The 24764-nt window shown below is 35.3% G+C and overlaps 3 protein-coding genes across 10 annotated transcripts; 2 read left to right on the top strand and 1 right to left on the bottom strand.

Moving 5' to 3' along the window:
• Positions 1 to 1958: 1958 nt before the first annotated feature.
• LOC113692753 (ubiquitin carboxyl-terminal hydrolase 8) lies at positions 1959 to 11054 on the top strand. Of its 4 annotated transcripts, none has more exons than XR_011816804.1 (13): positions 1959 to 2512; positions 2608 to 2883; positions 3302 to 3473; positions 4492 to 4551; positions 4660 to 4749; positions 5342 to 5686; positions 5828 to 5968; positions 6144 to 6314; positions 6563 to 6820; positions 7265 to 7413; positions 8057 to 8114; positions 8191 to 8578; positions 8783 to 8824. XR_011816804.1 is itself a non-coding variant. In XM_027211290.2 (13 exons), exons 1-13 carry the CDS (start codon positions 2208 to 2210, stop codon positions 10622 to 10624), a joined length of 2802 nt encoding a protein of 933 aa, XP_027067091.2. In that variant the 5' UTR covers positions 1962 to 2207; the 3' UTR covers positions 10625 to 11054. The 4 variants fall into 4 exon arrangements, 3 of the variants coding, with proteins under 3 accessions (XP_027067091.2, XP_027067089.2, XP_027067090.2); XM_027211290.2 differs by adding an exon at positions 10586 to 11054 and having other exon boundaries at positions 1962 to 2512; positions 8057 to 8578; positions 8783 to 9056; XM_027211288.2 differs by adding an exon at positions 10611 to 11054 and having other exon boundaries at positions 1967 to 2512; positions 8057 to 8578; positions 8783 to 9056.
• A 5642-nt stretch (positions 11055 to 16696) lies between these two features.
• LOC113691959 (dihydroneopterin aldolase 1-like) lies at positions 16697 to 19103 on the top strand. Of its 2 annotated transcripts, none has more exons than XM_027210290.2 (3): positions 16697 to 16855; positions 17401 to 17605; positions 18725 to 19103. In XM_027210290.2, exons 1-3 carry the CDS (start codon positions 16834 to 16836, stop codon positions 18921 to 18923), a joined length of 426 nt encoding a protein of 141 aa, XP_027066091.1. In that variant the 5' UTR covers positions 16697 to 16833; the 3' UTR covers positions 18924 to 19103. The 2 variants fall into 2 exon arrangements, with proteins under 2 accessions (XP_027066091.1, XP_071910799.1); XM_072054698.1 differs by lacking the exon at positions 16697 to 16855 and adding an exon at positions 16931 to 17070.
• An 850-nt stretch (positions 19104 to 19953) lies between these two features.
• On the bottom strand, positions 19954 to 23666 carry LOC113694116 (uncharacterized). 4 transcript variants are annotated; one of them, XM_027212968.2, is made up of 7 exons: positions 23528 to 23666; positions 22815 to 22971; positions 22472 to 22554; positions 21849 to 22010; positions 21032 to 21142; positions 20556 to 20622; positions 19954 to 20474 (listed from the first exon to the last, which is right to left on the bottom strand). In XM_027212968.2, exons 2-7 carry the CDS (start codon positions 22930 to 22932, stop codon positions 20194 to 20196), a joined length of 822 nt encoding a protein of 273 aa, XP_027068769.2. In that variant the 5' UTR covers positions 22933 to 22971; positions 23528 to 23666; the 3' UTR covers positions 19954 to 20193. The 4 variants fall into 4 exon arrangements, with proteins under 4 accessions (XP_027068769.2, XP_027068766.2, XP_027068770.2 ...); XM_027212965.2 differs by having other exon boundaries at positions 22472 to 22557; XM_027212969.2 differs by having other exon boundaries at positions 23539 to 23661.
• Positions 23667 to 24764: the final 1098 nt, after the last annotated feature.

A 24764-nucleotide genomic window follows, 5' to 3' on the forward strand; every position in this document is an offset into this window, starting at 1 on the left:
GTAGTGCTTTGAGAATAAATGGATGTCATGTTTTCTGTTGGATGCTTACCTTCTTATTTTCCATGTGTAATACTAAAACCCAAGAAAGAAAAAAAAAAAAAAACTGAGAGGGAGGCTGGAAGCCTGGAGCTCACAACTGATGATACCTGCGATCTTTTTTGATCGAGGAAGTTGTGTATGTATAGAGAATGGTTTTGTCTAGTTGGGATTCAAGCATCCCTCCCCCATTTCAACGATATATATATACAGAGAAAGGGGGAAGAGATCTTAATTATAAGCAAATGAATTATTGGTCAGGTATTCGTTATCCCTTTGAAAAGTTTGTTGGTGAAGGGCTGCTGTGGCGATAGAGCCAGACAGAGACAGGGATGGTTAAGAGAGTTATGCATGCTTTGGCCGAAAAAGGATGCTTCCTACCACATGCAGGAATTCACTTCTTTATGTTGTGGATTGACCTTTTTTGGCTATTACCATAACTCTTTTGCACTTGCATTACCATACTATGTTGGACAGATTGGGCCGTAATTAATCTGACCGCCTGGATGAAGATTCCTTTATTATCCCTCCATTCTTCCTGTGGGGAATATGACACGGCCCCCCGGGGCTTGGGGGGCTTGGGGGTGGGGTACGACTTACAAATGCTCTACAACATATAGTGCCAGTAATTTTTGGAATGTTTGTAGCCCTTAATTTTTTTGAATTCTTGACATTCCGGAACCAAATTGAATCATTAATAGTAGATTATTGTCATGATATTGTAATAGACAAGAAAGTTCCCTCATTTCTTTCACATCCAAAATAAGCTGAGTCATTCATTATTGTTTTCCCAAATACAAGCTCCTTGAATCCTCTATCACGGGTTGTGTTAAATGTGTTGTGGTTGGTTTGACGGGTTGAAGTTCATGTCAGTGGCCTTCTAATTATTACAGTAAATAATGCTGAAAGATACTCCCATTCTCACGTTTCTAAAGAAAGAACAATATACTGTAGTGTATTTCCATCAGAAAAAGGTAAAGTTAAAGAAACAGAAACAAGTTTGCACTCTTGAAATAATTTACGCAAGTTTTCTTAATCCAATTCCAGAGCCTTTTTTTTTCCCAACAAAACTTTTCAACCCCAGTGCCGGTTTGCTCATTTTCGCTTTTGCCAAATAACTGTGCAGTCCCTAATAAATTGATTTTATCCTAATGAGACTTGAAATTAGGACAGGCTAAGACAGTCAAGATGTGGGTTGCTTTTTTTAATTAAGATAAGACCCGTTTTAGTTTTTGGTCGTTCCTGGTCAAAATCGCTAGAAAATTTTATGTAGCGGGCTACGACATGCCCTTGTTGGAATTCTAATTCTAATTGACCATATTAAAATTTGTGAAAATTTTCCATAATAACATCAGTAATCAAAACGGAACCTGTGTTTTGACCTTCTTGTTCCTAGTTAGTAAGTAATCTTGGGACGAGGGCCATTAGGGATATAATTGAATCGATCTACTCTTGAGCAGCTCGCGAATAGTTCGGTCAAAATTTTGACTTATACTCAATTCGGTAATTATTCAAGTCGAGTTTGAGTATTATTTTTTCAAACTCGGTGACTTGTCGAGTCTTATTGAATACAAAGTAATTAATTAAAAATTATATATTTAGTTATTACAATTTTACTCTCTTAGACTTGAAAGTTGTATAAACTATCAAAATTATGCTTTTAGTCGAATCAAGTGCTCGACTGTGATTATACTCGCAAGAAAATCAAGTATAATCAAATCAATTTTGAATTTTCGAATCATTTTTTGAATTCGAGTACGAAGTCTACTAGTCGCTCGAGCTCGAATACCTGTCATCATCGCAAATTTTTGTCGCCACCTGTCATCCGCAGCCCAACCCAGTCGAACCCCATCGGACGGGACAACACCAGTAGTGGGTCTCGTCTGGCCTTTACAGAAATAGCTCGTAGAAAATGGAGTAGCAAAAAAGAATTTCTGTTTCTCTTTATTTTTAAAAAAGAACAATTAAGGAAAATCATCATCGTCAATCAATCAACCAAACCTTCCTTCTGGAAAATACCGCCCCGCATTCCCTTTCTTCTCTGCTGCTGCTGCTACTACTAAACTACTTTAGTAGCAGTGGGAGTAGTAAAATTGCTTTGCTTCATCTCTCTCTCTCTCTAGAAGTGTTTGTGTGCCTACGTAGGAAAGAGGGAGAGAGTTGTTTGTATTATGAGCCGTAGCCTTGGAAGCTTGAAACGACTGCGTATTCCACCCCAACTCGAAGCTTTTAACTTCTCTCTCTACCACCGCTCCACTTCCTTCTTCTCCCTCCTCTCGTCTCTCTCCCCATTCCGCCTTCTCAAACGCCTCTTCTTCAAAACCCTCCGCTACTTCTCCGTCTCTTTCCACCGCATGGATTCCTCCTTTTTATTCTCCCTCTCTTCCCCCTCCCCTTCTTTCGCCGACGACGTTTTGTCTTCCGATTACTCCTCTCCTTCCTCCTCCCCTGAACCCCTCTTCTTAGTTCCCCTCAGGTACTTTTTTCTTCACTTCGCTCCCGCCGCCGCCGCCTCCTCCTCCTTTTCTTACTTTTTTTTCTTTTACTATTTGACTCTTTTTTTTTATGTAGGTGGTGGACTGACGCGAATGCGGCGTTGTATGGCGGCGGTGGCGGCTGTGGGGAGAATAAGGGAGTTTTGTATAATGTGACGTCGCGTTTGAGTAATAAGGAGCTTGAGATGGATGATTTCTTGTCGGAGGTGGAGTCCGAGATTGTCCTTGACATGACGAGAGTTGGGGAGACCGGCACCGCCCAAGGAGAGGGCGTTTCTGGCAGCTGCAGCGGCACCAGTGATCTTAGTCTTGCTTTGATTTCTGAATGGATGTTCTTGAGAGCTTTTAGATGGTGAAATACTTATTTAATTTCACTCTCTTTAGGTCTTTTGCATGCTTTTGCAGTTACTTTTCTTCTGTATTTTGCCACTCCCGAATTAATCATGGATGAATTTACTGAGTTGCCATAACTAATTATCATTAGTAACCGACAAAGGCTTCTTTAAAGCCATCAGAAATCCGTGTAGTAATAAATGTCCCTGTAAAAATCTTGACGGTTCTTTAATCGTTCGTGAGTAGAATATTAGTATGAGAGCGGCATAAACCTCACCTTTAGAAAGTGAGTAAATAAATTGACTTCCGATTTCTTGATATATCTGTAATCTGACGATGTCCGTTTTCAAAAAGTTGTGTGTTTGGACTAGTGTCAGTCATGAGGAAATTCATGTACCGTACCATTGACGTTTTATCTGTTTCATTCTTCCTTGTAGGCATAATGATACTAAGGATGTGGGAGCTTTTTTAGCGGCAGCAGATATTATACAGGACTTGTTCTCTTTACAAATCCGACTTTCCTTTTCGTGCAAAACAGATTCACTCATAATAAGGATAAACCGAAAGGTTTCAAGACAATCCTCCTTTTCCTTGGCATCTCTCTACCCTGTTAAGTTGTGATTGTTGCCCTCTTGTTAGTAGTTCATTGCCAACTAGTGATTGAACTTCAATTCTGGTCAAGCATAAAAGAAATTTGATTAAAGTTCTTGAGAGCTGAGTTACTGATCTACTTGCGCAGAAAGAGACAGAGAGAAGTACGAGCCCGGTTCATGTTTTATGCTTTATGAATATGTAAAATGGCTTAGGATCTAGAGAATGGGTATAGCGTTGATTTGTCGCATTAATTCTAATTGCCACAATATTAAAGTATTAACAACCATAACTACATAGAATTCAATTATTTCATATTCTAAGAGCAAAATGAGAGTTAGGGTTTCTCTCACTTTTGGCATGGCGCGCTGCACTGGAGGCTCACACGATTTGCTCTTAGCTCAGTTATACATTGTGCCCCAGATAATTGCATCATTCTGCCTATTTGTGACAGCTCTATCTGTGATGGCTCTCAGCTGCATAAATCATTAATAATTGTCTGGGAAAATCATATTGTTTCTACATTGTGTTTCTATCTGCAATTTGAATTTTTTAGTGTTTCAGCAGTAAGATAGTGTTCCATGGAGCTTAAGCTTTCAAATTCTGGGATTTCTAAATGGTAAAGATATAGCACTGTTCTTTAATCAGAATTTATGTTCAGCCAACCAACGAATTAAATGGTTTGCTACTTAGTTTACGTGATAGTAAGTGTGAAAGTCTATCTTGTAGGAAGTTGTCTTCCTCTGTTAATTACCATAAATTTATTACCTTTCTGCCACTTGGTTAAGAACTTTCTTAGTTTGCTTTGTAAAAGTTTATGAATAATATGTTCATATGTGCAAAAAGAGCATGAAGGGACTGAACGAAAGCTTGATTTTCAGTTGTAAGGGGATAGTCTCATGCTTTAGAAGAGCAACGTGATTAGTATGATTTGTCTCATGCTTTTGGATCTCTTCTATATGCAGATAGTACAAACTGATTTGTCTTGGTGGTTTCTTGCTTTCTTTATCTGACAAGTTTTCCATACATTTTCAAGGACAACGAGCTTAGAGATTTTGATCGAGCTTGCAGTATTTTTTGTGTTGATTCCGGCATGGTAAGTTGAGTAACGTTTTAGTAGCCCACATCGTGCTCCATCTCCTTTTTTGTATAAGAAAGAAAGGAAGAACTGGAGACAAATTGGTCTCTTTCATCTGTTGTGCAGTTGGAAATTTGGGACTTTTCCGGACAGACAAACCAGTTTTTCATGGATGACAGGAAGCTACTCAGTGATTTTGATCAGCCTCGTGAGGAGGTAAGTAGATACTTACTTCTCTTCTTTATTTGTAATCATTGTAAGCCTTATATGGCCTACATCCTAGTTGACTAATTGTGAAAATGTTGATCTACATGATCCTAATTCTTAGAGACATGAGTACGTACAATCAAGTTGACTCTGTTCTTAAAATTGCCATTGAATGCATAGAATATGAAACAGCAAAATGCAGATATGCTTGTGTCACTGTGAATTTCATTTTTCTTTTTGGGTTGTTCTGTGGATTGGAGTTTTGATTAGGTACACTTCTAGTTTCCAGAAGAAATAAAGCCCGTACGATTACTGATTTGGTATTGGTTTTCTTCAATGTTTGCGTATAGGCTTCTTAGTGATTATATCGGACAGCATTGGAATGGATAGTCTACCATTAACATTTTGAATTACTTTTCACATGAGACATTTAGCTGTTAAGAGGAGTGTTTTATTTACTTGATCATAATAATTCAAAACATTATATTAGTTGTGATTATTTGTTTTATGGAGTTGATGGCTTATTTAACACGTTATACTTCGCATAGATTTGACTTTTAACTGTATATTCCTTTTCATTCTTTGGAATTGCTTATTACAGATGATTTTGGAGTTGCAAGTTTATGGGGTTGCTGAGGCTAGAGACAATAAAAGAGAGAAAATGATTACTGACCAATGCAAGATTGAAGCTCCTCCTATCAGTGGTACAATGACGATGAATGGGAGTATGGATGATGAGCTATTCTCCAGATTCAAGCAGTCGCCTCCCCTTGATGGTAGCTATAGTAATGCTTGTGCTTTGGGCTTGACTGGATTATATAATCTGGGGAACACTTGTTTTATGAACAGTGCCCTCCAGTGTCTTGTGCATACAAGGGAGCTGGTTGATTATTTCCTTGGAGACTTCCGAAAAGATCTTAATTTCGAAAATCCTTTAGGCATGAATGTAAGTATTAATGATGTTTTACATTTTCTTTTTGGTTTTCTTGTACCTTTTTTAATCTCCAGTAAAGTTGTTTAAACTCGCTTTCTCTCATAAATGTGTCCATATTGATAAAGTTTTTACTAATTTGGACCACTTCATCAGGGTAAGCTAGCATTAACTTTTGGAGAATTGTTGAGGAAGCTATGGGCTCCAGGAGCAACACCAGTGGCTCCAAGGATATTTAAGTCTGTGATTGCTGGTTTTGCTCCTCAGTTCGGTGGATATAGTCAGCATGATGCTCAAGTCAGTGAAGAATGTGTATTGTTTTTAAGGTTTTCTTTTTCCATGCAATTTTCTATTCCACAGTAACATTCATAAAAGGGAGTTCTGTAGTTTTGTGGATGTCATAGATGCCATTTTGTACAGTATTAAAAATCAATCATGGAAAATGTTGCATTATTTGTCTACTGCCATGTAGGAGTTTCTTGCTTTTTTGTTGGATGGGCTTCACGAAGATCTCGATCGTGTAAAGCATAAGCCTTATGTTGAAGTGAAGGATGTAGATGGACACTTAGATGAAGAAGTTGCAGATGAACATTGGCGGAATCATCTTGCTCGCAATGACTCTATCATTGTTGATCTGTGCCAAGTGAGCATTCCTCATCTGTTACCAATGTCTTTGATAACCCATGCCGTTATCTTTGCAAGTTTTAACTTTTAAGTGCATCCAACTTCACAAACATTCTTGTATTACGATGAATTTTAATGGGCTCACATTTTTGTGATAATGTAGATGAAAGACAGAGTCTTTTAGGAAGATTTACCTCATCAAAGGAGTGGCACTATAATTTGCTAATTCGCTTATGTGAGTAATTAATTTTGTTTATTGTGTTGTAGGGTCAGTACCGGTCAACATTGGTTTGCCCTGTTTGCAAGAAGTTATCCATTACATTTGATCCATTTATGTACCTGTCATTACCACTTCCTTCTACAACAATGAGAAAAATGACTTTGACTATTTTCAGCACCGATGGTATCACTTTGCCTTTGCCAGTCACAGTTGCTGTGCCCAGAGATGGGACTTTGAGTGATCTGGTTGAGGCCTTGAGTGTGGCTTGCTGTTTACGAGATGATGAGACACTGTTAATTGCTGAGGTAACTTTTTCAAAGTATAGTTGATTAATTGGTGCTTTTCTATCTATCATGTATTCCAGCTGAGTTGGCAACCCAAGCTTTCTTTACCAGTTCGATTCTACTATTTATGATTTTACTCTGAAAATATCTTGTGTAATCCATAGCATAAAGCTGGATAAAACCATTAACAAGCCACGGGCAATGGTAGTTATATTGTCTGACCTTATTGTTCTTTTCAACTATGTAAATCAAGCTGAATATTACACGATTAGGCTGTTCCTTTTGCTCCATTATTATAGTTCACTTGACCTTAAGCATCTAATTCGAAGAACCTCAAATGTCTTTCATTCAAATTATTCATGGTGAAATTAACATGTCTAGGATATTGTTGCCCCGCCCATCATGTTGCTTGTATGATTTTGTGAAATGGAGAATTTACAGCTTGACATGTGGGGTCATCTGCAGGTATTTGATGGTAGCGTTCTTGGTTATCTAGAGGAGCCATCTGGTAAAATAGACCTGATTAGAGATCAGGCTCATCTTGTCGCTTATAGAATGCTGAAAGAAAGTCAAAGACCTCCTTTGTTCGTGTTCCGACATCTACGTGAAGAAAAGTAAGTGTTGGCAGCTTTCATCCAATCTCTGTTACTGTTACTGGAATCAGCTCTAGCTTCCAAGGTTGCTGTCTTTTGAAAATTCTATGTTTCTGAGAAGGTTTTTCCACGATGTGATAGCTGTCAGTTTTTCTTTTAAGTCTGTGGCCAAATTCTTGTTTGTCTGATCTCTCTCTCTCTCTTCCTGGCAAGCACTTATCACACGGCATATGGTATTGTACTATCTTTGTGAGTTAAGCAGCCAGTACTTATAATAGTAACATCCATTGTCAAATTTACTTGTTGCTTCCTCAACAATTCTTCACAAGTGTTAGGTGGCTGAATTCATTTGTTTTGTCCCCTTGAAAGTAGAGCATTTATTTTTCAAAATCAAAGACAGTCTGAACTTTTATGTGTCTTGTTGGATGATTTATTCATTCATGCACTTTGTAGGTTCCAAAAGGTTAAGGATTTAATTTATATGAAGAGATCTAATGAGCTTGAGTTTTGAGTTTTGAGCTTGGTGATAATTTCAGGAAAGCATATTTGGCACTGATTTGTTAGCTTTCCACCTTTACTTAAGACTTATCATGGCGGTGGGGATGGGGGATGGACGTATAAACTTCTGGACTAATCTGTATCTTCTATAACATGTTTGATTCAGGTCAGAATTTACTGGATACATATATTGCAAGAAATTTGGTGTGCCTCTCCTGTCAAGGGTATCTAATTTTTCTGAAGGATCTGAGATACGCAAAGAATTCCTAAAGCTGCTTAACCCATTTGTAATGCCTGCAGAAGAATTGTCAAATGACTATGATTGTAAAGGGATTGACACTAATGGAGATGGTAAGATAGAGTCAATTCTGGATGAAGATGCAGACATAGAGCCTGAATCTGAGATTGACAGCTGTGACTTTCAGTTTTATCTGAATGAATCTTGTTGGAAAGAGTATAAGATAGAAATGAATAACCCGAGGCCAATATCAGTGTCTTCTGGCATTGTGAATGTGTTTGTTTCCTGGCCCCAAAAAATGCTGGAAGTGTATGACACTTCCCTTATGAGTGTTTTACCAGAAGTCCATAAATCTACACTCTTCTCAAGAAAGTACCAGGAATCTGTTTCCCTATATAAATGCCTTGACGCCTTCTTGAAGGAGGAACCACTTGGACCAGAAGACATGTGGTGCGTGTCTTGAGTTTCTTTTGCTTTATGTATTCAACTTGCAAATGTGATGCTATTGTTAGCATTTTTGCTTGTAGACTTTTTTGATAGCTCATACAAAGTAAAACTGTATTAGCTCTACTTTCTCATGAGCACTGTTTCCCATTCCCTGCAGAAATTGCTTTTTTTGGTCTCACTGCCTTGTGGTATTGTCAACTTATTTAGGTACTGTCCCAGTTGCAAAACTCACAGGCAAGCCAGCAAAAAGTTAGATCTGTGGCGATTGCCAGAGATACTGGTTATTCATTTAAAGAGGTTCTCATACAACCGATATTTCAGAAACAAGCTAGAAACATTTGTTGACTTTCCTATAAATGATTTTGATCTATCAAATTACATGGCTCACAAAAATATCCATATGTCGCACCATTACATGCTTTATGCTGTAAGTAATCACCAAGGTGGCATGGGGAGTGGTCATTATACTGCATTCATTCAAGTAAGTTCTTTTCGGCTTTCTTTAATTACGTTCTTTTTTTGTAGATAAGCTGTGGGGTGATTGATCTCACCTTGAGACTTCTGAAAGACGTTACAAAAACCACCTTTGAATTAAGGATGCTGTAAAAATTTCAAGTTACCTTCTTCAAGGAAATAGATGAGGGAGATCATTGGAATTTAATCTTAGAATTAACTTGACAAAGGTTTCTGATGTACAAGGAATTTAGAAATGGAGATTAGTATTGTTTGGGAAACAAGAACATCTCTGGTCTCTATTTTTAATTGGACATTTTCCCTAGGATTTAGAGGTCTTGTGTTCAAATCCCTCCTTCCTGTCCCCACTTCTTAAATCCCACCCCTCTCTGCTTGTTTTTGTTTTGGGGGGGGGGGGGGGTCTCTGGTCTTTATGACATAGAGATGTCTGCATGACTAACCTAAATGATGTGTTTTCTCTCTCTTTTATTTGTATCCCACTAGCAAAGGGACTTGATGAAAAGATATCAAGTTGGATGTCATTTTTATTAGTTAGAACTGAAGATGCAGTTCGTGTCCATTCTATGTGGTTTTCATAACCTTTTATACATAATTACTGGATATCAAGTGTTGCACAGAAGCTGTGGGATTTTTTTTTTTTTTTTCGGTTGAAGACATATTCTGTTGATGTAAAATCCAGTGTCTCATCTTTCTTTTCTATGCTGAATGAGTTATTTTGAACTGGATACGTCTTCATCAACCTCCCCTCTTCTGTCTTACCGACTGTGAATATTTTGACCTCCGCTTGAGTTTATTTGTCTTTTATTTGGAAGGACTAGATCCTTTTCTCTTAATAATAGTAGCATGCATTTACTCTTTGAGAAGAACGAGAGTTTAGTTTGGATTAAAGGCTCTGTTAAAAGTTGATCTTTACTTTCTAATTTGGTACATCATAGCAAGAACATTAAATGCTTGTTTAATAACACTCCTAATATAAAAGCCATCATAAGATTGTATAGTTATTACTTTTGATATTGAAGTTATGCATAGAAATAATGCTTCTTCCCTGGTTCAGAGGTTAGCCTTCTTGGGGGTCCATATTCAGGAAACCTTTAGAGAGATATGTTTTATTCACATCAACAGATAGAATAGATTGACTTGTGGGTGGAACAATAATGGATTTGTTGAAAACTTCAGTAAACGGTCAGTAAATAGTTGAGAACTTTGATAAAGAACTGTTACTTGATTTTTCTGTCCTTTTGCTGACAATTGCATTCTTTCATCTATGTTCAGTTCTTATTTGATGCTTTCTCTGCTTAAATATTTCTTTTTCATTTTTTATTCAGTCGTTGTTTCTTCATATTTTGGAGTTGGAATCCTTTGGCTTCTAGGAGGCATAGTTTAGTTTTATGCGCATTTTCCTATAGTTGAACTCATTTGATCATTAAAACATGTTCACCTTCTCTAACTTGAATTTCTGCTTAAAAAAAAAAAACTTTTATATCCCAAGTGGTCAATCCTTTGTCGAAAGAATATCCAAAATACTTATTATCCCAGTTGGAATTTTTGTTGCTTGATGCAGCATGGGCAAAATAGGTGGTACGAATTTGATGACAGCAATGTTTTCCATATTAGCGAGGAGCAGATAAAGACATCATCTGCTTATGTTCTCTTCTACAGGAGAATTTCAGATACTGTACATAATAATGTCCATTAATTATATGGTTGGAAAACTGGATAGTGAGACATATTCAAGCATCGTACCTCAGGTTTGCTGCCAGCCTCTAGGTTTCCAAGTTCATTTGGGGCAAATTGGAGGAGCTCAGCAATGTAACCATTGTACATATGCCAACAAAATTTTTACTTGTTTAAGAGGTGATTCCTCCAGAAATATGTCTGTACATCATCCTTACCTGTTTCTGGTGGGAAGATCGTCAGGGAGCGACGTAGTGTTAACATTCCTGTCGAAATTGATTATACTTTTGAATCCTTGTCTTTATGGAGCTCAGTATTCCTCTTTTGTTTTCGTGCTTACCTGTTTACTGAAACATTTATGGCGTAATTATTTTTTTTCAGTGGGATGCCTTGTTACATAGGTGGTACCTTCTACTCGCAATCTTTCCCACCACCCAAACCAACCCAACCCTCCCGTGTTGTAATTATCTATTCTACAACATCTTATATGTGCTGTCATCCATGGTTGTTTATGTAATTGCTTGCTGTTTTGCTCATCGGTTTTACTTTTTGGAGCCGCAGCTGCAGTTTAACAATAATGCAAACTTGCACATACAATTCGATGTGTTGGGAGTTTATGCTCTTACCTCTATTGCATGGAATTTGTTTACTTAGTGCTCTGTGGTACAAAAATGTATGCCTCCTGCTCCTCCTGTTTTAAAATTTTTTTGTTTTTTGGGTGGTTCTATTGTCCTATACCCAGCTTGGAAGTTGAAAGCTAGCTCTCTGGAGTTCTAGCCCTGTTAATTGTGAGTTCACCAACGTAGGGAATAAATGGGCTTGTACTTAATGGGTTATGCCTTTTTTAGCGTATTATTGGAATCTTTTACATAATTATGGTTTTGTTATTTAAAGAAAATTAAATTTTTGTTTTTAATCTTTTATCTCCCTCCACCTTCTCTTTCCACTCTTTTCCTGCCCCAAATTGTTATGTTCAAGAAGAATTCTATAAACTTCGCTATGATTACTAAGCTAATCTAATGGTGTTTTTTTTTTTTTTTTTAAGTTAAAAATTAATTTCGAAAGCAACCACATGCATGTATTTGAAATCTAATGGTGTTCAGACATGCCCTTTCTCAGCACTTTGACGAATAGGCCAGACATATATCATAACCTGTACAATAGCGCCCCCCCCCCCCCCCCCCCCAAAGACCAGATTTTATTTTTATCCAAATGAATGAATCTAGTCTTTATTTGCTGAGATACACAGTAGGTCGGCGGCAGTAAATGTATGCAACCGTCATGATTACTCAAGACGCTTCGGCTTTCATGATGAGACGTATTATATCAATCAGTTGTTCCGCGTATCCATTTCTCTATAAATAGGGGAAATCTTTGTCATTTTTTCACATTTACTTTCTTTCGCTTTCAAAATTTTTTCACCTTTCTGTTATCAGTTAGGGCGTCCGCTCCAGGCAACTCAACTTCCCTAGAAGAGTTCTTCCCCGTATAAGTTTTCTTCATTTAGCTTTTATGTCTTCTTTTGAGCATTCAGACATTACTCTACTTCGGTACCTAAGCGTAGGGTAGCTCGACAAATAGCTCCAATAGATGTTCTATCTTTATCTACCTCTTCCTCTAGCCAATCTTCTAGTTCTGTTCTGAATACATTCCTACTCCTTATTCTCGTACAGACGTCATGAGTTCTTCGGAACACATTTCTCAAAATTTAGATGCAGCCTCCCAAGCTCCTACTATTTAGGAAGTGATTCCAGTTTGTGGTGCCGAATTTGGTGAAGCCCCAACAGTCCTCGAACAACCACTTCACATCGAGTTTGGGAAGATTGATTCTATCCCCTCTATCCTTGTCCAAGATGAGGTGGATAAAATAGTTCAAACCTATTCCATCCTTTCCTAATTTGAAGCTCGGGCTGCTCTTCCCTCCGAGGTTGATTGCCAACCTCTGTAAGGCTATGTCGCAGTCTATAAAAATCAATTCATAGCTGGTTTTCGACTTCCAATCCCTACAATCTTACTTGTTCAACATTAGTTGGTCTACACTCTAAATATTGGGGGTAAAAAGTATTATTATTTTTTGAAAAAATGAAAACGAGTCGCCTAATCCTTTGGTTTTAAGCGCCCTTGAATCCAGATACATTTGACCCCCAAAAAATAATAATAATAATAAGGGTTATTATCACTTTACCCCCTTAAGCTATATCACTACTATCAGTTTACCTTCTAACGTTATCTTTTAATCACTTTACCCCCATAAGTAATTCAACTCAACATGTTAAGAATTTTTGGACAAAAATACCCTTTTATGTTATAGTATTACTACATTGTTATTATCAATTTATTCGTTTAGATTATAGTGATACAATCATTTTAGTTTCTAACATTATTTTCTAGACATTTTACCTCATCGTTAATCTAACTAGTATGGTCAAAAATTTTAAGTATATTTACCCTTCTTATATATAATTAAAAATAAAAAAGTTGGAATGGTAATTTTTCTTTTTTTTTCATTTTAAGAGATTGAAAAACATAAAAATAAAAGAGTTTTCTCAAAATTTTTTTCACACTTATTAATACTAGAAAAAGAAAAAGAGATAGAAAAGAAGAAGAAAGTGAATTAGGATTACATTAAGGTTGTCGGAATTAGAATTGAAATTTGGTAATAAACAGAAAAGTGAAATAATTTTAAAATAATAAAAGTATTTAATTCTTTCTTATTTGTAATTTTTAAAAAAAGAATTGAGCTCTCTCCCTCTCCCCCTCCCTCCCTCCATCTTTCTATTCTTTTTTTATATTAATAAGATTGCTAAGAAAAAATAAATTAACATTTTGACTTTTTTTCTTGACACTAAAAAAGAGAAGAGTTACTCTACATTTTTTATTATTTTTATTATGCAAAGAGGAGGGTATTTTCTTCTAAAGTTTTTTAACTTGCTAAGTTGGATTAATGGTAGGATAAATTGCCTAAAAAATAACTTTAGGGGTTAAATTGATAATGAGACTATAGTTTATGGGGGTAAAGTGATAATAATTTTAAGGTTTAAACATGTTTTTTTACTTTAATTAACAAACTCCGTTAAGTTTGACCGTTAGTTTTGGGGATAAAGTGACTAAAAAGATAACGTTAAGGGAAAAATTGATAGTGGCACCAAACGTTAAGGGGGTAAAGCGATAATAACATAAGATAGGAATTGGTGTGTAATTCTTTTTTGGGTTAATAACACTTTGCGCTCATGAACTATAGTAATAGTCTCATTTTGTCCCCCTGAATAAAAAAATATACACTTTATCTCCTATCCTATTAATGTTAGACCCTCAAAGTATGTGAAAATTTTACTTCCAACTTTGCCCTTACTTTGCCCCCTTCAACCAAGAAAATGTACACTTTGTTTCAATAATTAGCAACTATATATATTATATTGAACTGATGAGAAAGTTACAGCATAATTATAACACATAAAACTAACATACTTTACACTAAAACATTATTGATGAAAAATGCCATATATATATAGTTCTTTAAAATAAACTTTCTATATAATTACTTTATTGTCAATATTTCCTTGCAATGTATTTTTTAAGTTTTCTTCAAGATAGAATTAAAAATTTCATAGTAAAAAATGTATTGTAAATAATCTCATCTGCCATAATTTTTTTGAAATATGTAAAATAAACTTTAAAATCTTTAACCTCAAAAAGAAAATGAGTTATGTAAAAATTTAATAAATTTGATATCAACAAATACGTATACCCTTTCTTACTCTTAAAACAAATATTGTAATTTAAAAAAATATTTATACCCTTTCTTACTCTTAAAACAAATATTGTAATTTAAAAAAATATTTATATCTTTTAGATTAATTAAGTAAAAGTACGTAATTGTTGTTTTTTATGTATAAACTTATATTGGCAAGTGCTTTTAAATTTTGTGTTCGTAATGTTTTGTCAATGTGTTTTGTTTAATGTCAAATTTATTAAATTCTTACATAACTCATTTTTTTTTATTCTTTGAGGTTAAAGATTTTAAAGCTAATTTTAAATATTTCAAAATATATTATGGCATACAAAATTATTTATAGTACATTTTTAACTATAAATGTTTTTAATTCCATCTAGAGAAAAATTTACAAAAATTATATTGTAAAGAAATGTTATAGAAAGCTTATTTTGAAGAACTATATATATGATACTTTTCATCAATAATGCTTTAGGATAACATATGTTAATTTAAAATATTAAAATTATATTATAACTTTCCTACTGGTTCAATATATTATATAGAGTTGCTAACTATTAAAGCAAAGTGTACCTTTTTTTTTGGGAAAATACCGGTTTTCATCCCCAAACTTTGGAGTAAGGACACATTTCGTCCTTTAACTTTTGGGCACGACACATTTGATGTTTGAATTAATATTTTTTTACCAATGTCATCCTCAAACGGCAATTTAGCCAATTTTTAACGGAACTGGTTATGTGAAAATCACATGACCGTTAAGTAAATTTAAATTACATTTTTAACAAAACCTGCCAATTTCCTGCATGCAATCAGTCAACTTTTGGTAATTTTGACTAAGCATCCATCAATAAACACTTGCGTTCCGTACGTAAGGGGGGGGGAAACTAAAAATAAGGATAAAATGAAAAATGGGCAAGAAAAGAAATAATCAGCATGAAAAATGAAAAGGGATAATTTCACAAACATCCCTTGAGATTTTTAATAGTTACAAAAAACTCCACTCAAAATTTAAAAATTACATATACTTTGCATACTTTTACTATTTATATAAGAGCAAATTATTTGAGCAGGCATTGAACTATTTGAATAGTAAAAATTTGGCCCTTCAATTATTCATAACATATTTTTACCCATTGAACTATTAAAAGTATAAATTTTGAGTTATTCATAACATATTTTTACCCATTGAACTAGTATGTTTTGTATTTAATATAAATTAAATATGTGAAAGTTAAAAAAAAATAATAAATTGCCCATAACATACCAACTCTTTATGAAAAACTAGCAGGTTTTGTTGTATGTTTTGTACCAGCTCTTTATGGGAAACATACCAGCTTTTTATAGGAAAAATTGGTTAAATAGCGCCCAAAAGAAAACTAGTATGTTTTGTATTTAACATAAATTAAATATGTGAAAGTTAAAAAAAATAATAAATTGCCCATAACATACCAGCTCTTTATGGGAAATTGGCAGGTTTTGTAGTATGTTTTGTACCAGCTCTTTATGGGAAACATACCAGCTCTTTATAGGAAAAATTGATTAATAGCGCCCAAAAGAAAACTAGTATGTTTTGTATTTAACATAAATTAAATATTTGAAAGTTAAAAAAATAATAATAAATTGCCCATAACATACCAGCTCTTTATGGAAAACTGGCAGGTTTTGTAGTATGTTTTGTACCAGCTCTTTATGGGAAACATACCAACTCTTTATAGGAAAAATTGGTTAAATAGCGCTCAAAGGAAAACTAGTATGTTTTGTATTTAACATAAATTAAATATGTGAAAGTTAAAAAAAATAAATAAATTGCGTATAACATACCAGCTCTTTATGGGAAACTTACAGGTTTTGTTAAAAATGTGATTTAAGTTTACTTAACGGTCATGTGATTTTCACATGACCAATTCCGTTAAAAATTGGCTAAATTGCCGTTTGAGGATGACATTGGTGAAAAATTATTAATTCAGACATCAAATGTGTCATGCCCAAAAGTTGAGGGACGAAATGTGTCCTTACCCCAAAGTTTGGGGATGAAAACAGGCATTTTCCCTTTTTTTTTTTACACTAAAGGGAGAAACAAAGCGTGAATAATACTAAGGGCAAAGTTGAAAGAAAATTTTCACACATTTTTAAGGTGTAACATTTAATTGGATAGGAGAGCAAAGTGTGTGTGCAAAGTGTGTGTCTGTGTCTATATATATATATAATTTTTTTTTTCAGAGGGCAAAGTGTGACTACGCCTATGGTTCATGGGGATCCAAATGTTATGAACCCTTTCTTCTTTTCCCCTGGCTTTGTGGAATTATTGGTAGTGGTTTCTGAATTGTAGATACTCTAGGCGGCGCTGCCGTGTTCAGCTCAGTCGGTTTCTTGACTGATGACGTCATCACCCAGCATTTGTAAGTGATTATCTGGTTTTGCTTAATATATGCTAATTCTGTGTGCATGTAACTCGCTATTTTTTTTTTTTTTGGCGTTCTTTCTTTGTCTTTTAAATTTTGCAGTGTTTGCTGAAGAAAGTTTACAGCCGAAAAGCTTTTGGTTTTTCTATTTTATATTTTTATCTATTGATAATTTTTCTTAAGATGGTTGGGTTGCTTGTTTCATCCCTGAGGTATTTATCCTTGGACATTGGTATATTTTTACTTGTTTTTTGTGTAGTTCCTTTATCTGCAAGAAGCAAAAGAATTTTGTGAATAGAGAAGAGGGGTGTGGCCGAAAATGTTACTAGTTTTTTTTCTTATCTGATTGAAGGTTGATTTGATGATTTCTCGACTCATTGATGCAGTGCAAAAAGGTTTTTAAAAAATCAAATATTAATGCTTTAATTCTTGATACTAATTCTATGTTGTTATTATTGGCTTTGAATACATATCTAATTTAATTTTGTTGGCGTCAAGACAGTCTCCCTTAATTGCTTTTCATTGCCTTGCATTCCAATCAGCTGCAGATACAGATCATAAGGTGTTAATAATGGGAGACAAGCTTGTACTCAGAGGTTTAAAGTTCCACGGGTATCACGGGGTGAAGCAAGAAGAAAGGAAGCTTGGCCAGAAGTTCTTGATAGATGTGGATGCCTGGACTGATCTGCGAGCAGCTGGTACTTCTGATCACCTCTCAGATACTATAAGTTATACTGCCATATATGCGTAAGTCATAATCCCCAATTTTCTTCATTTATCTCCCATTTGAGGGGCAAAAATCTTAACAGAATTTAAGAATTGGGACTTGATTGTTTTGCTTTTGGTTGCCTGTGTTTCATAGATCTTTTGCCTACCAATATTTTTCTCCATTGTTGGGTGACCATGTTCACGTGATTCAAACATCTTCCTGGCAGGATATTATAAATGCCAAACTAAACTGCTTGCAAAAGAGAGTATGGGTAGGATCTGCTTCTTGTTCTTTGACAATTGAAGAATAACTCAGAATGAGAAATATCACTTGTCTAATTTGGAATGCTTTACTGTCTAAACAGAGCAGCAGACTCCCTTGTACCTTGCACTTTTTCTTATATTTGAAGCTCAGGTTGTTCGGCCTGACATCGGTTCCTTAAAAGTCAGAGAGCAGGGCTACTTAATTAAAAAGAAAGAGTGAAAAAGGCAGGAGGATTTATTGAATTTCGACACTTAAGTAGGAGTATGTCTATACTATATTTGAGCTCCTCTCTTGTATAATGTTGGAATAGCAGAGCGAAAATGGTTAATCTAAAGCCCATGGCTTTTTAAACAAGTTAAAAGCAAAATTTGTCTCGAGACATCAGACCTACCTTTGTCTAAATCCCTATCCTACTGGAATAACTTAATCCATACATGGTCTTCCCCTATGAGGTTCTACAAAAAGCTTCTTTACTAGATGGATGACGATATTGTGATCTGAAAATTTCATGACAACTAGTTTCTTCAAAGGATATTCAGTGGTTGCAATGCATCAACTGCATTTATGTTATTGATGCAGTGTGTGAATTTTGTTGATACATCTAGATGAAAAGGATATTCTGTGAAATCTTTGACGCACCTGCCCTCTAGCTTCTACCCATTTTTCCTTCTGGGTCGACCTGCCAAAGTATAAATTCGGAGAAAAGCATTTAATATAAGTTATCTTTTGAACCTTGCTTTGCCATTCATTATGTCTACTGAGATTTAGTTACAATTCACACTGTTGGCAATGATGTCTAGATCAGAATTCTCTTCCACTTGTCAAACAAATAAATGTCAGTAGTTTGTTAGTAAGCTACAGCTTCTTTATAATTTGAACTGGTTGATTGGCAGCATTGTCAAAGAAGTTGTAGAAGGACCACCAAAAAATCTCTTGGAATCTGTGGCTCAACTCATTGCATCTACAACCCTGTCCAAGTATCCTCAGATTTCTGCAGTTCGTGTGCAGGTCGGAAAGCCACATGTTGCTGTTCATGGTCCGGTAGACTACTTGGGTGTTGAGATCATACGGTACAGAAGTTCTGATTTATAGAGTATTGTCACCTGACCTCATTTCTTGTATCAATATAGGAAGTTATAGCTACTCTTGAGTTGGCAAATATGTTTTCGATTTAATAGCTGTTCATTTCACCTATTATTCATGCTACAACTATTATTATTGTTATTGTTATTATTTTTTGGTAATATCCAATGCTATAGCTACTTTCGGCAATGTGGCGTAGGGATTTTGGTAGCCGTTTCCACGGGCTTTAATTTGGCTGTGTCTCTCGCCTAAATCTACCAAAGGTGTTACAATGTTTGCGCTGATCATAGTAAATGTTAAGTTGCCAAGAAATTTATTCATGGAATATTGGTTGATTACTACTCCCAGTCTCAAAAACCAGTCCAGAGTAGAGTTGCAAACGAATCCAACTTGTGAGCCAATAGCAGTTCGAGTCAAGCTCGATTAATATCGAATTCAAACTCGAATTCAAATTCAAAAATACTAAACTCTTTAACTTGTAATTAGCTCGTGAGCTTAATATTATATATATATATATATATTTTTTTTAATTTATTTTAATATTAAAATTACATATATATATTTTTAATATTTTATTATTATTAAAAAATAATTATTTTATTTATTTTTAGAAATAAAAATAATTATTTTATTTATTTTTTAAAAATAAAATAACTATTTTTTTTTTCATTTTTTAAGTTTGAACTTAATATTTTAAGCTCGAGCTCTAAGTTGAGGCTCAACTTGATTAAATCAAAATTTAATTCGATTTGGCTTATTTGCACCCATTGTCCAGAGGAGCAGGGTGCTCTTAGCTCAGTCTGAGTTTTCCACGAATAGCATATCATGCAAGCTGTTGCAACCCGTCCATATAAGAAACTGACTCTTGGCTCAGTCTGAGTTCTCCACGAATAGCACATCTGAGTTCTCCACGAATAGCACATCATGCAAGTTGTTGCAACCACCGTCCATATAAGAAACTGACACTTCCAATGGGTTGCAGTTCCTAACCACGAGTGGGCAACTAATGCAACAGAAGAAAAGTCTGTCGCCGTTCCAGTTAACTCAAGCTGCAAACCAGTCATTTCAAGTAAACATTCAAAAACAAACAAGCCTTGCAATGTAGAATAGCGAGATTCATGTTCTAACACTTTTTTTTTTGGAAGCTAAAATGCATTAATACTACAACTCTAGATGTCAATACGCGGAGAAGGAAGCAGTCGATAATTGGCGTTCCTTATGCTTGGGTCTCCTATATAACACCTAAGCTTTCAACCAAAATTGAAAAACTGGAATCTGGTCAAGCTGCCATCGCATCTGATGCAGCGTCTTTTGATTTGCTTTTGCGGCTCCATATGGGAGTGGTCTCAATAAGCTGATGAGGCACAAGCCTTTTTTCTCGTTTAGTAAGTTTGCGGAAATTGTGAACTCTCAACTTGGCTATCTCAGCTTCCTCCTCCGGGGTAATCTCTCTCAGAACCACCGTCAGTCTACATTCTGGTCTTACTTTTACCCCACATCTTCCTTTAGCATGGTAGGATACCCTTTTTCGATAGAATCCCTTTCCCACAAATGCCTCAGCTGCAGGGAAGTATGATACCACAAATAAAAAAGGGTACACATAAGAACTGCACAGACAGACAATTTATGACCAAAGGTTACCAACAAGTAGACGATCCGGATCTAATCCATGATTATGAGTTGCATTTGCCCGTGCTGAATGAATGACCTGGGAAGCAACACTGTGATATCAGCAGTGGTACAGCAATATGTTACTTTTCCAGAAGTAATGGGCATATCTTTCAAGGACCATCGATTGTATTCTTAAGAAGTATTGGATGTTTACAAATACAAAGGAACCCCTTTGAACTGCCAGTGCATGTTTTTATTTAGACCTTGCAGCTTTCAGAGTTCTTACCAGAGAAGTGAAGCATCGGATTTTCGGATGCAAGACACCCTCAACATAATAGGGCCAAAAGAATATGTAATCAGAATAGATGCAACTGACTTCCAACCACTCTACCTCAAACACTAACAGAAACATAACCTGTCTCTGGCGTAACAGAGAACAGACCACAGAAATTTCATGGAAAATTATTTGCTACAAATCATCCAAAAAATGCTGACAGTTAAATCACCTGATAGACTGTCTTAGAAGCTCTCTTAACTGTTACTTGTAGCTGCAATAAAGCATCTTCAACACGCATACCACGGACTAATGCAGCAACCAAGTTCACCTTCTTAGGACTCTGAAACCAGTAACTACGTCAATGTTAGAAAAAGAGCAGTCAATATTTAAATCAGATCTAGAGAAGCAAAAAGGAATCAAAGCCCCATTAAGGTTGCAACAAATAATACCGATGACCATTTTGTTCCAACGCTATAGGAGAACACAGTAGGATGTTCTTTTTCTCATCTTTATTGTGTGGAAAAAAGCCAGAATTTCCAACAGATTACTTAGGATGACTACTTATGAGGACCAAAACTAATATTACAGAAAGTACTCAAGAAATCCTAATTCTCTCAAAGAAAGAGACAAAGGGAAAAAAATATCTCGCAAAGAACAATGCCTTCTGACCTGAGTCAGCAAGAAGTCTGGAATAAAGGAAAACAAGAGTAAAATGAGAAAGTAACAGAAAACAATCCTACAAAAGAACAAACAGATAAAATGGAGATAACATAGAATAAACAGATGAACTGTTCAAATATCTACCAGCTCAACTGCAGGTTCTCCTTCGTTTCCCCCCACCCAGCAAGAAATAGAATTTCAATGAATCGGGAGTTCAAATGATTTGTTAGAATACAGCGTTCAGGGACTTGTTGCAGCAACCATAGACTTAGACTATTATCTAAATGTGTAAAAGAAAATCTGCAAACCCATATTGTTAACACATTTGACGGGCCAACTTACTACCATCCAACTTTCTCACACTTAAAATACAGTGCCTATCATACCTGTTTTATTCCCTTTAAAACTGCTTGTACTTTTGAAGGTTTAGAAACTGGTTTCTCAGGTTCAGCCTTTCCACCGCTCAAAGCTAAAGCTGGAGTTAGTGGAGATGAAATTGGAGTTTCATTAGAAGAGTCTGCAAGTAGCTTTCTCGTACTGGTAAATCCCTGCCGCGTTAAAAGTTTGCAACATCTCAAAGATCAACGATTAATGCATGGAAGATTTGAAGCCACTCAACTAAATGGTTAAGCACCAAGAAGCATAAAGATATAACACAGTCAGTATGAAAATTTCAATCCAAAGTAGATCAACACTGTAGCGAAACACATTATGATGGAAGGAAATTCTGCCCAACCAGCTTAGGAGAAGTCTTGTCTGCCAGCAGAAAGCTTGCAGATCAAGATAAGGAAATAGACTTTCTTCTTTTACATATAAAGGGGAATAAAATTCTAATAATTGTTGTTGTCTCATCTTATAATCCTTTCTTGCCAAACATATTTTAATGTATTTATTTTGCTTGTCTTTAGTTTCTCATTCTTCAGTGACCTGACTAAAAAAATAGCAACTAGATGACAGATTACAATCCAAACACCGACACATTCTTCATCAAAGGAGAAAAAGCAGTTACCAATTGCTGGACATAGTGATATAAAGGTCTTGTTGTGCAATGAAAATGCGAACTCCACAGTATGTTTCTATGAGCCGCCTCACCTGCTAAAAGCTTTTTCTCTCAGTCATACAATTTGAAAGACATATAAAGACTACTCAGACAGTAAATTTTACAACATATTGTGATAATCTGATACCCAACATCTTAGTCTTGGAACAGAGAGGAGATGCATTACATTTTTTGGGAAAAAAAAGGAATTTTTCAGCATTGCCAACCAAAAAAAAGCCTTGTACGACTATTTATGGTCAAAGTCAATGCATCTATCAGTATCAGGTTTCCACAAGAAACTAAATAGAACTACCAAGTCCTGGGGCAGCCTTTGAATGATAAAATGAATATAAAGGAGAAAGGCGGCTCTGATCAAGTCTCCTCCCAGCTTGACGCAATAAGGACTGCAAATGGCGCTGCCAACCCACCATGCCTTAGCTTAAAAAACTCAGCAATAATGACAATTTCACCTGAATAAAACCAAGATATTCGTCAGGTAAAAAAAGAAGTAATCAAGAATCCAGAGAGGATAGCAGTCGGCATCCGTATACACATAATGGAGTCCAAGTGTCCACTTGGAACACTTTGGATGAAACTCCAATTTGAAACAGTACTAAATATTTCCTCCCAAAAAATTAAAAATCATAAATGGGTCTTCAAATATAAGTTCAGAAAAAATTGTTGGACTAAAGTACGAAACTTTCGCATTGGCATTTCATCGAATATATTTCGTGCAGAAAATTAACACAAATCAGCAGCATTTTTCCGCATACAGATAGTTTACATTTCGTCGGAACTAAAAGTAAGTATTATTTTTTGACGATGGTCAGCTGTTGAAATTCGCTGTTCTGTAAAACCCTATCTAACCCATTACCCAGCTGTTGGAAAAAAAAACAGTAACAAATGATCGATAAATCTTCAATATTCGCCAAAATTTTCCAGGAGCAAAAAATGCAGTCTAGTGAAGAAAGACAGTGAGGAAAAGCAAGTAAGCGAGAAATGGCAGTGAAGGAAAAGGAGGCGTACCAAAGAGAGACCTTAGAGAGCTGAGCAGAGCTGCAATCCTGAGGACGATCACGAAAACATTCGTTATTTGGTCGGGTACTATTTTTCACCCGCAAAATGTCGACGGTGTTGCTGGGCTTCGTTTGGGCCTGCTGTCACTGTAATTCTTCTTCGTTTTCTTTTTCTTTTTCTTTAGGCTCAATTTGTTTGACTGCAGGGAAAAATAAAGTGACGTGAGGTGAGGAAAAAGAAAGTTAACTTTTTCACATGTGTTTGGTTAACAAGAAAATGATGCAAGAGAATACAAATTATTTTGTTTGTTTAGTTGGAAAGTCATTGAAAGAATTGGATAGTGTGTTCGTCAGTATAAAATATTCAATATTAAATCTCTTCATTTTTTGCATTATATATTTATAGAAAAACATGTAATAGATATAACATTTTGCATATTGGAAGAATTGTTTACTTCTAAATTAATCTCATTCTTTAATAATAAGGTTATATGTGTGTACAAGTTATTTCACAGATATGTAGACATAAAAAGGAGCATAGAATGTCTAGCTATAAGCCGGTTTTTTTTTAATGATAAATTCTAAGATATTCTAATTTAGGTAGAAGCTTAGAATGGAAGAAGCTTATTAGAAAGAAAGGAGTTGTAAAAAAAATTAATTAGTTGAAACTTTCCTATGACTCACTTTCCTATCAATTAAGCAAGAAAAAATTTTACAGGAAAATCAACTGTTATAAGAAATTTTTATGTGGTGAGTTCCATAAGTTTCCTAACAAATAAACATTCAAAAATTATAGGAAAGTTACTTTCCTTGACTTTTCTTTCCTTTTTTTTAGCAGACAAAAACTATATTAGTTTTCATTTTATGGGGCCCTGAGTTGTGGGTGAGTTTATATAAATACAAAGCAAATGAATACGAAAATAATGTGGTATCTTGAATTTTTAAGATAGTGAGTGCTAGGTACTTCTCGGCTTTGGATGGGTTGATTCAAGTAGAAACTCGTTGAAAATTGGAGATTCATAAGTCTATTGTTTAACATAGAAAATAGGAGAGAATTGTTATTGTCGTGATAATGTTATGGTGCAAATCAGAAACTAATATAATTCGATAAATTGATGAAAATTTTGAGATTTCCCAAATAAGCATAAAGAAATTTTATAAAATCGTTATAACAACTATAATATGGAGCCCTTAAAAATATAAATAAATTTTCTTTAAGTGCCACACCAAATTTTTGACCTTTTCCT

Source organism: Coffea arabica, chromosome 6e (genome assembly GCF_036785885.1).
Source record: "Coffea arabica cultivar ET-39 chromosome 6e, Coffea Arabica ET-39 HiFi, whole genome shotgun sequence".
NCBI lineage: Eukaryota > Viridiplantae > Streptophyta > Magnoliopsida > Gentianales > Rubiaceae > Coffea > Coffea arabica.